Below are 14,156 nucleotides of genomic sequence, written 5' to 3' on the forward strand. Positions count from 1 at the left end.
GACACAGATGGCCCAAAAACTGAGACCAGGGTCCCCAGGAGCTATTTAATGGACTCAGTGGTAGGTGCAAACCAGAAGAAGCAGGAGCCAAGAAGATTGGACCATCTGCTTTAGGAACCCAATTTAGTTGCTGTCTGACAGTCATAGCCAGGTGACTGAGGAGGGAGAGGTTTCCTATTCTCTGCCTTGCCAGTGTGTATGATGATTATTACATTCATTTACCATGGAGAAAAAAACAGATTAGAAGTACTAACCTCTTAGTAACAAAGACATTAAAATAGCTGTTATTTCTACAGACATGTAAAAAAATATATAGTATGTTCTTGAAACTCTCTCAGGCTTTCCTAAAATAACTTTTTTTTTTCTTTTCTTTTTTTTCCTGTTCTGAGAGTGGCACATTACCAGGACATGATTGAGGGAGGTGTACAGGCATTCCTTGGGACTATCCCACATAATTCATTCGTAGTTCTGACACCCTTGAGTGATGCACCCTTCCACACTCATGCTGAAAAATATTCTCTACCATTCCAGTCTGTTATTTGTATCTTGTAGGCAGAACCGCATGTAAGGCTTTTATTTACAAAGTTACAAAGTGTTGTACAGGGTTAAGACCTTACAGCTAACTGTTCATCTAGTTCTCAACTGAGTGGTGTGATCTTTGCCTCAAACTCATTTTGTGTTTATTTTCACATTATTTTATTAAGGAAAGATTAAGTGGTCTTTGCCATTTTCTGAAATTATTTCCTTGCTCGTTTTAAAAGCAGGTGATTTGTAGAGCTGTGATGTCTCTGTGGTATTGGGTAAAGATTTAGGATTTGGAACAGCGGTAACAACAAGTGCCATTATGAACACTGGGAAACATGAAGCGTTGGCCAGTTCATAAATCCTAAATAGTCATTGTTCATATTGAGGCTGAATTTCTAAGAGGTTTTTCCTAAAATATCTGAACTTTTCCTTAGCTCTTGACTTGTTTCCCAGGCTCACATGGGTTGAGCAGGGCAGGGAAGAGAAAAAATGGTGCCGCACCTTTCTGCTTTCCATTGCAGTGGGCTTGTGGGAGATACATGCTCCAAAAATCCAACCTGGGACATCGCTTGTGGATTTTCTTTCCAGGGATTTTGTTTAAGCAAGCAAAAGTTAGAAAACTTTTTTTTTTTTTTTTTTTTTTTGGAAGTACTTGAAGATAACCTGTAGTCACAAAGTCAAGTAGGTGGCTAATTGGAAATATTTGATGTGAGACTGTCTGAAAAATATTAATTCAGCCCATTTTTGCTGCTTGTTTTACTCATTCCCTAAATGCAGTCAGAGAACAGCAAAGGCACAAAATAAGTGAAAAAATATGTCAAGATTAATGATATTCTTTGGCTTTAGTTTCAATCAGATAAAAATCCATGGCATTCAAATGTAATGACAAGAAGGAATAGTATAAATAATTCCTACAGGGACTGCATTTGGCTTACACAGATTGTGTTTATTCTGATATCTCCCAAAGTTTTGTATTTGCATTGGCAGCCCAGCATTCTTCTAATTTTTACTTTTTCTCTGTATGCACTCTGTAGTGCCCCGATTTTCCACGTTTCCCCTGTTGATTAACAGATTGGCTTATGTTACTGATCTTCTATGCTACAGGCGAGGGAGGATGTGATCCACATGTTGAAGACAGAGAAAACCAAACCTGAAGTTTTAGAAGCTCACTATGGTTCTGCAGCTCCAGAGAGTGTGCTGCGAGTGCTACACAGGGACGCCATCCTCGCCCAAGAAAAATCTATAGGAGAAGATGTCTATGAGAAACCAATTTCAGAGGTAAAAACTTCTCAGTTTACATCTTCAAGTCTGTGCAGGGGGATTCCTAACCAGAAGGGAAATTGCATGCATTTTGTGTTTATGCAAAACATGCCAGAGGATAATATAGTGGTGGTAGAAATGACAAGAAATCAAAGGAAAATTGAATATTCTTGTTAACTTAACCTGCTAAATAAAGGTAACTAAAATCACAGGGTTTGAATACAAACAGTCTAGATGCTCCTTAGGGCTGGTGCAGGTAAGTGAGAATAAAATCTTCGTGTGTTGCATTTCTTTTTTTAGAAATGCAGAATTATAGAAACATTATGGCCACAAGTTGTACCAGAGGAGGTTTAGATTAGACATAAGGAAGAGCTTTTTCTCTCGGAGAGTGGTCAGGCACTGGAATGGCTGCCCAGGGAGGTGGTGGAGTCGCCGTCCCTGGCAGTGTTCAAGAGGAGTCTGGATGAGGAGCTACAATATATGGTTTAGTGGCTTGTGGTAGCAGTGGTAATGGGAGGATGGTTGGACTAGATGATCTTGCGGGTTGTTTCCAACCTTGTGATACTATGATTATTTTTTTTTCTATGATTTGAGTTGGAAGGGACCATTAAAGCTCATCTAGTCCAAATCCCCAGCAATGAACAGGGACATCTACAGCTACATCAGATTGCCCACAGCCCTGTCCAGCCTGACCTTGGATGTCTTTGGGGACAGGGCATCCACCATGTCTCTGTCAATTTGTTCCACTACTTCACCGTGTTTATTTAAAAAATCTTCCTTATATCCACTATAAATCTCCCCTCTTTTAGTTTGAAGCCATTTCCCCTTGTCCTATCACAACAGACCCTGCTGAAGTGTCTGTCCCCTTCTTATAGCCCCCTTCAGATACTGAAAGACTGCTTTCAAGTCTTCCCAGAGCCTTCTCTTCTCCAGGCTGAACAGCCCCAGCTCTCCCAGCCTGTCCTCATAGCAGAAGTGTTTTGTCCCTTGGATCATTTTTGTAGCCCTCCTCTGGACATGCTCTAACAGGTCCATGTCTTTCCTACACTGAGGACTTCACATCTGGATGCAGTACTCCAGGTGAGGTCTCACCAAGTGCAGAGTAGAGAGACAGGATCACCTCCCTCAACCTGCTTTTGATGCAGCTCAGAATACTGTTGGCTTTCTGGGCTGTGAGAGCACACTGGTGACTTATGTCCACGTTGCCAGCAATGCAGCTGTATCCCCAAGTTCTTTTCTGTGACATAGTAGAGCACTAGCATAGTTCAGAAATGAATACCATCAGAGATAGATTTTGACCATAATTACAGGATCAAAAATACCTAATCATATCTTTTCTCTTCACCAGCAGGGCTATGAAGTTAGTTCAGCCCCTAAAGGAGATCTGCAGGACTTTAAGCCAAGGATTTAAACTCTTGGCTTAAAATCTAATCTAATAAACAAATATATATATAATAAATAAACCTAGAATAGATCTGGGAATGTTTGAGGCCCTGTGAGTGCCAAAATAAGCAACCATTTCTCATGGTCATAGTTTCATAACAGTACAGAGCACAGAAAAAGAGCATGCAACAACATGCCATACAATACGCTGTAGCATCTGTCCAATTCTTCACAGTTCTTCTGTTCAGAACACACAGTTTTTTCACCAGGAATTGTCTACCACTGGGTACCTTTTACTATTCACTTTTGTCGTGGTATCTTCTGCGATTTGAAGGGGTGATAATAAGTAAGGAAGGCAAACATTAGTATTTGAGAGCACGCATGAAATACTGGCTAGGGGACTTCAGTGTACATCAATTTCTGTCATGTCTAGTTATACAGAGGTTACATGAGAGCTAAAATAGGGTGGTATCAAAAACTCCTAAGTGCACAAAAGATATCCTGGCTCCTTTATAAAATGCAGTGATTTTTTCTTGACTGTCATATTCAGCTTCTGGAGAGCTGCTTCAGTGCAGTCCTCTGGCTCTCTTATTTCCCCTGGTTTGCAGAGGCACCCTGTGAAACAGCAGCTGCCTGGTGAAGCTGGGGTGGAGGGGGAATCATACAGAAGGTGGGCAGGGCTTGTTCACACTTTTTATCTGAGCAGTTGTACAGGTATAACTGTGTTGAAGATGCACAGTTCAAATTTCAGCTTTGAGCTTATACTTTATGCTACTCACTTGGGTGTCTGTCCCCATAGATGCACTTGAACTAAGGTTCAAATCCCTCCCAGAGATTTGCTGCTGCTGTTCCCATGTGAAATGAGAAAATTTTGAGCAGCACCTCATCATAGGAGGCATTCTGCACTGCGACAGTATTGTTTGTTACCCTATAACTACACGAAACCCTGTTCTTTGTGTACCCAAGAGCTATGCAAATGTTTATTGCAAACACCCTGTCCAAAGAAATCATTATTTTTATGGGACAATTACTCCTATTTTTAGGCGCTGCTTTATATAAAGCGCAAGACATAAAATTGTGGGACTCACATTTACCAAACATGACATTGTTTGTTAATAAATCAGATGAAGTAAGCAGGAGACCTCTGAAACAGCCTATTCTCCTTTTCTGCAATCCAGCTGGACAGGCTTGAAGAAAAGCAGAAGGAGACATATCGACGCATGCTGGAACAGCTCCTTTTGGCAGAAAAATGCCATCGCCGCACAGTTTATGAGCTTGAAAACGAGAAGCATAAACATACAGATTACATGAACAAGAGCGATGACTTTACCAACCTCTTGGAGCAGGAGCGAGAGAGGTGAGTGTCCAAGACAATGCAAAGCATGCCCTCAATATCCCAACACTTTTAAGTTCAGCATTGACATGAGTTGGTCTTTTCTGTGTTTAAATGGTGCTAAATTCATGTAATCCATTTGTAAATGTCACTTCTTTCACGCTAATGGTACATTATTTTGCAAGTCTAAAGCTGGAAGAGTACCACTGAACATTCTTGCCGTGTGCGCTTGAATTTAAAAATGAATTTGTTTTGTATTATTCATTCCCATTTTGAGTTCATCTCCTGGTAGCTTTTGAGAGATCAGATGTTATTTGTGTTGGCTAAGGTTTGGGCTGCCTTGTTCAGCTGAGCGGCACATTTTGTGAATGACGGGGCACAGTGTCACAGCAGGAGGACTGGATAAGGAAAACCACATATTTGGATATTGGCACACTCATGGCAGGGCATTTGCCATGCCTTTCACATTTAGGCTTATAAAGTCACAAACAATTTGCATTATTTTTCATGTTTTTGAAAGAACGTGCCTCAGGCAAGTTCTACATTCCTCTGGAAATAAAAATGTTCATATTTTATAAAAGGCACTCAGCCTGTGATGGACTGCCTGCAGTTGTATATCTAGCATGCTTGTGTGCTCCATTTTTTTTCTTTCAAATGTTTGTCATTGTACAAGTAATTTGTTCTCTAAGTCACAGAAAAGAAAGGGCACCTAACTTAGGTGAAGAATGAGCACTCAGTAACAGCCTGAGTTTTTCAATATGAAATTTCATGCACATACCAAACTGCTTAATATCAAACCACAAAGTTTGGAAGAAAAAAAAAAGCTCTGAGAAGAATACTTAGAGCGAGTTGAAAGAAGAAATGCTTTTGAGGAAACCACAGTCTGGTGGCAGACTATTGCAATAAGCCAGGAATTGAACTGTTCAGTGGATTTCCTGAGCTCTGCTCAATGCCAGCTATGAGTAGGTGGTACATGAGCTAAAGTGACCGTATTTCCTGGTTTAGTGGCTGTTCTTTTTCTGATTCTTTGCTTTCCTGTGTTGATTGGCAAACTTTAAAGGACAAAAATGTGTCTATATCTTAACAATTTTATTCCCGTAGGATAAAATAAAAAATCTGCTGTCTTTCCAAGTAGTTATTCATATCTAATTCTCTTACTTGACATTTTTTTCACTGTGGTGAATATCTGTGTATGTGTGGAGATACAGGCAACTAAATTGCTGCAAAAGTAAAAGCTGTGTTAAAATACCATTTACATTTCTCTTTACATTTAAAATTCACTTTAATTTGTCAGTTGTTGCCTTCTTATTATTCCAGTTCCTGAAGACCATTAAGCAGCCTAAGTTATAGACTGTTTGCTTTGAACCAATATCCTTCAATGAATTGATTTAGAACTTTTCTTTCTCACATTACTACTGCAAAGATATCAAGTCCTAACCCCAGGGGCATTTTTTCATACTCTTACTGCTCTTTTGTGTCTTTTAAACTCCAGTTTTCCCACACCCTACTTTTCTTTTTGGAAAAACAGGAATGAAAAGGAGAATTTGAGTTTGAACTTGTATTAAAAGCAGATCTTTAAGAGCATCCAAGTCCCCCAGCTTTAGTTGCCATTTCCTCTGTACTGTAGGTGAAGAATTGCAGTGCTTCTGGCTTATGCTGAGTGACAATAGAAACCTGATGTTTGCTACTTAATCCATGTTGTTCAATGCACTAAATGGGAAAAATTACATTAAGTTTAGTAGTGACCAAGGAGAAAGAAGATAGCATGTGGCAAAATGCAAAAAACCAAGTGTGTGCATTCTTCTCTCCTTAGGGTCCTCCTCCCATGTCCTCCTCCCTCTGTCCCATGTCCAGACACCAGGATAGAAAAGCCAGAAAAGACTGGAAACTACTCACTAGTGTATAGTCTTGAACCACCTCTACTCCTCACCTTTGCTTGCTAGTTGTACACAGAGTTCAGGATTCCTTTGCATTTTTGTAGGTATTGAAAACTGAAATAGTGTGGCTCTAAGGCTGTACTCTAAAAGACAATCAGGTGCCTATCTCTGAGCAATTTATCTTGTAGTCTTTTTTTAATCTAGTTTGTTGACGGCTTATTTTGCTCCTACTAAAAGCACAGAAAAGCTCCTCTTGATTTTAGTGGCAAAGAGACACCTATGGTCGAGATGGCCTCAGCAGTGTTGTGGGACAGCAGAAAGTCTGCAAGCCTTCTGACACCAGGGAGGAGGGAGTTCCCTTTGGAGGCATGGGATATTGCTTGTCACAGCCATGGTGACATGTGGCAGCAAAGCTTTGCTGGAGCTTACTGAGGGTGCTGTGTGCAACAGCTCATTGTGGCCTTCCAGTACTTGAGGGGAGCTTATAAGTGGAAAGGGCACCACATTTTTACAGTCTAATAGTGATAGAACAAGGGAGAATGGTTTTAAACTAAAAGAGGAGAAATTAAGGTTTGGTGTTAGAAAGTAATATTTTACTCAGAGAGCGATGAGGCCCTGGCACAACTGCCCAGAGAAGCTGTGGATGCCTCATCCCTGGAGGAACTCAAGGCCAGGTTGAGTGGGACCCTGGGCAGCCTGAGCTGGTGGAAGTCAGCCCTGCACAAAGGAGAGTGTTGGAACTGAGTGGTCCTTAAGATGCCTTCCAACCCAAACCATTCTGTGATTCTATGATGTGATGACTTCCTGCATTGTCCTTGAAACTGCTGAGTCTTCTACTGCATCCCACAGTCTGTCAGTAAATGCACACCTGATGTCTAACATTAGCATTGTTTGTATGAATGCATTGATATCACTTGTTCACATGAGCAGTGATGCTTTTAAGTTCATTCTTGCTTCTCCTGCTGTGGCTTCAAGTATTTCTTTACAACCAAAGTGTCTGTGCTCCCAGTGCACTGAGGATTTTGCGTTTTACTCAAAGACAGAGCTGAGGGGACTTGTTCTGTGTTCCCTGAGCGGTGCCCTGCTGAATCTGGTTTTAGTCAAACCCTCTTTTTGAAGTACACAGCCATAATTAGATCTGCTTAGAGGAGACAGCAGGACTGTGACCCCAGATCTTTCCTCTACAAAGTTTCCTTTCAGCCTTTGCGTAAAATCATCTCCTCTCTGCCTCCCCCATCGCAGCACCCCCAGCAAGGAATGCACTGGCGAGTCCCTCTGCGGTCTGTGATAATACATTCCTCTCAGCTTCAGTCATCCTGGCACCAGGATGCTCTTGGCTGCTCCACTGGTGATGTAATTCTGGGCCCACATCACCTGCAAAGGAAAGCGATCCGCAAGCAATAAAACGCACAGCCGTCTTTAAACAAAAAATGGGACTGTTGATGTTAGCAAGTTTTAGAAAATCCTCTTTTGTTTTCCCTTTTTACATTTCTGCTTTTATTGCCCAAGTGTCCCTTCTCCCTTTTCCCACGAGACGGCAGCACCAAGCCTTTCTCTGTGGAGCACTTGGGCATTTTGCTTCCCTTTATTTACTGGACCCAAGCAAGTAGAGAGGCTGGGGTGTGGAATCACTTGGAGATTTTGTGTGTATTAACTTTCCAGTTTGCATTTTCTCTTGATTTTTATTGAGACTGAAATAATGAAGCTGGCAGAAAAACAAAAGAACAGAACATCCATCAGTCAATTACTTGTTTAAAGAAAAATCAAGTCAAAGGTATGAAGTGTTCAAGGCTAATAAATCTCTATAGATTATTAGTTTAAGGCCAAATTCTGTGATAAGAGTAGCCCCACACAGAGATATTAGGGTGAGGTACATAGTGAAAACAGACAGCACAGACTCTAAACTGCAACTGTGTAATCTGTTCCTTTAAAGTCTGGAAATTAAGTTTATTTACAAAAAAAAAAAAAATTTATTTCACTGCTATTTTTTTTCTTCCAAGAATTCTTAGCCATGTTCATACTCTGACTAGATTTTCTCATCTGTTGGTTATTTCTCTGTCCTGGTTTCCAAACTGTGACCCAAAAAAAGGGAAAGCCAGCCCAATGGGACTGTGGGAATTCACCACTGCCTACGGTAGTTACTCATCTTACCGCACAGTGCTGGCTGTGGTAAAGCACTGAGTCACTCTCTGTCTACTTTTCAGTAATTGCATTTCTAAACTTTTAATCTTATAATGTAGGGACAACAGTTTAACAACAAAAGTAAACACTTTTTATTCTTTTCCTTGCAATATATTCTTAGGATCACAGATTACAGATTCTGTGGTAGTCTACTAGAAGAAATAAATGAAAAAAAAACTGGCACTGACAAATACCATTTCTGCACAGTTAAGTAAATTTGAAGGTCATCCATTTTACAGGTCCTGTTTTACAGCTCTAGCTGACTTCAAGGCAGCAGCTGTTATTCCTTGAGACTTACTCAAAGTTTGTGTTTTGACCAATGAATTTTGTCCCAGGCTCCAGCAAAATGGCTCCAAAGGTAATTTAAAAATGAGAGAACAAACAGCCACATTCAACTGTGAAGAAACAATGGGAAAGTATTTTGAGTCTTACACAATGCAAGGCTTGCCATGAGCTGGGAGTAGTCCAAATCCATCTCTTCACACTTGGATAGTCCTCAAAACTGTCCAGTCTTTCAGTCACTTCTGGAATTATATAAAAAAAGCATTATGTGTTGTTTCAGCTATTCTTCCAAAATTATTTCTAAGTAGGCATCAGCTTCACAGCTCTTGAGAGAGAATTATTATACAAAACTATATGTAGTTTTCATTATTCCTAGCAAGTTTGCTTGCTAAAATCATCAATTCAAATGCTTTCAGGGTCAGACGGGGGGGAGGAGGGAAATTACTTCATTCAAAATCTGCTCATGGACCCAAACACTGTCCAGGGTGCAATAGGTTACAATTTCAACATTTAAGGGGCCTTTGGCATTTTTCAGAGTTATACTGCTGAAATAAACATCAGCTCACAGCTCCATTGAGGCCATCTGTTTAGGTTGTTGTTTTTTTAGACAAAGAAAACAAAATCTGAATTGGGGTCATGTTAGGAAAATTGCTTCCTCATTCAGAAATATTAGAAACAGATTTCAGTGGACATGCTAAGTTTCACTGAGATTTAAAACTTTTTATACAGATACCACTTATTTACAAGTATAAATATATGCTAGAATGGTATTTGGGCTTGAACATGTTGAACATTTGCTTTGTGTTTAAATGGAAGTTTACCTGTGCAGAGATATGCAGAGTGACTAGCAAAGAATATGACATACTATGTAAATTAATGTCCTACAGACATTCAAGACTTGCTCACAGTTAAATAACTTCCATTAACTCGCATGAAGTACCTTAATTTTACACCTGATTTTGCAGGCTGTTCTCCTCAGTAGGCCTATATAGAAGCTTTCCTATCCCTAAACAGATGCAATGCTTTTTACCTCTTTTTTTGTCATTCAAAGGCAGGGTCTCAAGTATCTTTTCCTTGCAGTTGTGAGAATTTTACTGAAATAGTAGAACATAGCATAACCAAGAGCAGTGGTGAAGAGGAGGTAGAAAGAAGAGAACTAGGAGAGAAATGGATTCAAGTGAATCTCTGTGAGTTTGGCATAGTTGACAGGGCTACTTACAGAGATATTAAGGGAAACAGAAACTGACTCAAGTTCTCACCTGAGGAGTTCCTAAGATCAAAAAGAGGTTTAATTAAAACTGAAATCTTAATGTTAGAACTGCTGTTGGGTACCTGAACAAGTGATTTTACCTCTTCATATGATATTAGTCCTCCTTTCACACAGAAGTGTGGATTCTGAACAGTGGAGATAGTCAATAGAGGCTATCTCCATGGCTTTGAATTAATCCCAGTTACCTGGGAGGAAGCTGGGGCCACTAGGGTGAGCTGAAGCCACAAGCAAGACGCTGCCTTTGTCCTTTCTGTGGTCTCATCTCCCCAGCCATAATTAAAGACACAGTATTGGGAATGAACAGGCCCAGTATGATGCAGCATAGCTCCTGTTGTGTTCTCATATCTATGTAAGTCAGCCATAAGAGATTTTTGGCAGAAGTCCTTTTTACTTGTGAGTTTAAGTGCCAAGTACCATGAGGCAATAATGTTATTTAAGACCTCTGGAAACCACTGACAAATAATAGCTGGTAGATTATAGGCACGGCAACAACAGTGAAGGCTAGCAGTAATTAGTTTTATACTTGCGCCATTTCAATTTCATTTCCTTTTAAGGCTTATACGAAGAAAAATCTTAATGCAGAATTGAAAAAAAAACAAACAAGGAGATGCAAACTAGACTTTCCTGTGAAATTTCCAAAGTAAATGTAAGGAAAAAGGAATGTAGAACACAAAACGTATAATTCAGCTCATATTTATAAAGCACCTATGATGATAATACTGTATTGCCATGGTTTGTGTTCAGACTATTTTTTTAAAAATTATTTTACAAAGGCCCTTTTAGTTATAAGAAGATTGTTACAAACAGTGCCAAAGGAAATCTGGTGACTATTCAAAGAGCATATCAAATGATGCTGTGATCGTGCAGCTCACTTGGATTGGGGGATCCAAACCTTGATGGAATCTGAACTCAGCTCTTGGAGGATGCCATCCCAGTCACACTGCCTCCTCTGATCTCTTAAGGAGATATGTTCCCACTCTTCCCAGGTAACAGTGTTCTCCTTTTACAAATCACTTACATACTTTTGAGTTCTTTCCACACAGGGGGTGAGAATGTCCTTGCAGGTCAGTGCCTGGGCATTCACATTTCCCAAACACAGGGAGTTACAGAGTCAGGAATCTGCATTTCCTGGAAAGGGAAGACATCTCACTTGTTGGTTTGGTGAGTGGTGCCAGTTTTCTCTTAGTCTGCTGCTTTTCTTAAAATGACAGAGATGGAAGGAAAAGTCTCATTCAAGATGAGCAAATGTTTCACTGAAATCCACATGAAACATTTTTTTTCACTTGAATTAGAGAGAAAAATAAAGCTTTTTTCCCCTTCTTTTTCTTTGATAATTACTTGTTGAATTTTTTGTTTAGCTATGGAATTGAAAAATCAATTATTCACACAGTTCTATTATCCAGTTGCTTATGTTAGGGAATAATTGATAGTAGCTACATATGAAATGCCTTAATGAGAAAAGACAAAGAAATTAGCAGAAAATGAAGCTAAACTATGGCAGAGTGACAGCAGTGCTTCTCTGATGATAGCAATTATGTCATAGGTGAAAAGGTATCTCTTGATGACAAGTATGTATATCACAGATGAAAGTTCCCTTACAGTTCATTTAGAATGTTTATTTTCAGAAGAATTAGAAATGGATAGAAGTATTCTTTTTCATCATTTCAATACCAGGCTTTTCCTGGTGACTTAATTCATTTTAGAATGATGCATAGCTTTCAACATTTTTTCATTTTGCAAATGATTGGATGGAATACAACCCTGGTTTCCAAAAATAGTAGGGTCAGAACACTGTCCATTCTGGTGGAGGGGGGAATAAAGTGCTACTGCTTGCAGTTGTTGCAGAGCTCGTGCTTTGTGTTAATCCTTCAATAGAGTCACCCATGTCCTGGTGTGACTGGCTCATGTCCTCACCTGACAGCCCAAGTCCTGATGGTACAACTTGCTGTTGCTTGCAGGCACTATTGCATTGTGCCCATCATTAGCACACTGAGCTCTCTCCATCCAGCTTCTTTGGCTCTTAGAAAGTAACTAATCCATAAAAGCACCAGCCTGTGTCTGGATTCCATAAGCACAAAGCTGGGAGTGGTGCAATTCTTTTGAAGTCAGTAGAGCTCTTCTTGATCAGTGGGTTAAATGAGACTCTGAGTAAGAGCTCTAAAAATGTTGTGCATGTCTGCACATATCCACAAAAGTATACATTTAGAAATATGTAATATTATATATATGTGAATATATTACATACTACAATTTCTTCAGTGGAATTATGGCTTCTGAATAAGAGTTTGCTCTTCAGCAAAATAAATCATCAACAATATTTATTTCTTTTATGTTTTTATATAACTCCTATCTCCATTTGTTTAAGATGATAAGCATTTATGACAATCTTATTTTATCAGTGGAAGTCAAAAGTCAATAAACACACAATTAGCAATCAGTGAGACCAGGACACATCAGTGGTACAGTTATTCAGAGGGTGATGCAGAGATGATGGAAGAGATGTTGTAAGGCAAGTACAGGCAGGATGATAAAGGGCCTGGAGCATCTTCTGTATGAGGAAAGTCTGTTCAGCCTGGGGAAAAGAAGACAGAGGGGGGATCTGATAAATATTTATAAATATCTGAAGAGAGGTGGGAGGCAAATGAATGAGGCCAGGCTCTTCTCTGGGATGTGTATTGATAGCACAAGGAGTAATGGCCTAAAACTTGAACATAGGAAGTTCTGTACTAACATGTGGAAGAACTTCTTTAGAGTAAGGGTGATGGAGCACTGAAACAGGTAGCCCTGAAAGGTTGTGGAGTCTCCTTCTACGGAGATATTCAAGACCCATCTAGATGCCTATCTGTGCAACCTATTGTAGGGTACCTGCTTTAGCAGAGGGGTTGGACTTGATGATCTCATGAGGTCCATTCTGACCCCTGCAATTCTGTGATTCTGTGAGGGAGCAGCAGCTTGTGATCCAGGCTTATTGTATGAGATTGGCCTCCTACCTTGCAATGCCACCTTCCCTTCCCTGCCAGGTGTCATTCAGCTGCCCTGAGGTGTGAAGAAGGTCCTGGGGAGAGCATGTGGGCTGTGGAGAAGTTGAGGGAAAACATCTTGCCCCTGTTTGTCACTGGACTGCTGTGCCATCCTGAACATAGATTTCTAACATCGCTGTGAACATACAGCCAATAGGTCTAGAGTGATGGGAGGCCCATGGGTTCTGTGCATCCAGACTCACAGGCTTACCAGTATGCTTGCCTGATCCAGTAACACTTTAAAGCAGCAAGGAAAGCAAAGTAGAAAAGAATAAAACCAGGTGTGCCACTTCCTGAGCTGTTAATGCAGCTAGCAGGTGTTGGTTCTAGAGGCAGTCCCTTTCAACTCTTCCTTCCAGTGGAAGAACCTATAGCTCCCATCCATAAGCAAATGCTGTGGTCAGCCCATGTCTCCCTACACTGCTGTCTGGTAAAAGTATGTGTTATCAGGCATCCCAGATAACCTCTAATGGAGATGTGGAGCTCAGGTAAGATGACAGATCTTCCAAGGGTTTGAAGCAGCAAATTCGGGTGACCAAAATATAGATTTGTCCCTAAATCAGATTTATATGTAGGGTTTCTCATCTTTCCTTCTCCGCTGCAATTGCCTCTCAGTAGACGCAATGCAAGTAGCAAACCTAAGAAATGCATGAGGTGTATGACTTAGCTATATGGCACTAGAGAAGTTTTGTATAGATGAAAGAATTTTGTGTTTTACTTCTCCCCCACCTTCCCATTTATGATGTAACTCCAGAACACAGGCAAAAAGCATGAATAAAGCTGTGGTTGTGAGACAGATATGGGGGGCAGGTGTGTTCTCCTTTGTGATCAGGGCAAAAGCTGAGTGTCCTGACATGAATGGTAACAGAAGTACCTTCATAGCTCTTCAGACTGACAGTCGGGACATGGCATATTAAGATGTGGTGACAGCTGGGATTACTCAGTGCTGATGTTAAAATCTATCAGTCTCAGTTTAAGTCATAAGAGCAGCAGCCAACTACTCTTGCACAGCATCTGAAATTTCT

At 40.3% G+C, this 14,156-nt stretch overlaps 1 protein-coding gene across 6 annotated transcripts in view; it reads left to right on the forward strand.

Moving 5' to 3' along the window:
- The window catches only part of FILIP1 (filamin A interacting protein 1), a 105,690-nt gene that overhangs the window by 59,405 nt on the left and 32,129 nt on the right, over positions 1-14,156 (forward strand). For all 6 annotated transcript variants that reach the window (XR_014881543.1, XM_085217780.1, XM_085217781.1 and 3 more), the window contains 2 exons: positions 1,630-1,803; positions 4,347-4,525. Coding sequence is in view for 5 of the 6 variants with exons in the window: in XM_085217780.1 (XP_085073906.1) it covers positions 1,630-1,803; positions 4,347-4,525 (353 nt within the window). In the remaining variant the exon portion in view is untranslated. The remainder of the gene's footprint in view (positions 1-1,629; positions 1,804-4,346; positions 4,526-14,156) is intronic.

The sequence above is a fragment of the Meleagris gallopavo genome, chromosome 2 (assembly GCF_905368555.1).
Source record: "Meleagris gallopavo chromosome 2, MGAL_WU_HG_1.1, whole genome shotgun sequence".
In the NCBI taxonomy this organism is placed as follows: Eukaryota; Metazoa; Chordata; class Aves; order Galliformes; family Phasianidae; genus Meleagris; species Meleagris gallopavo.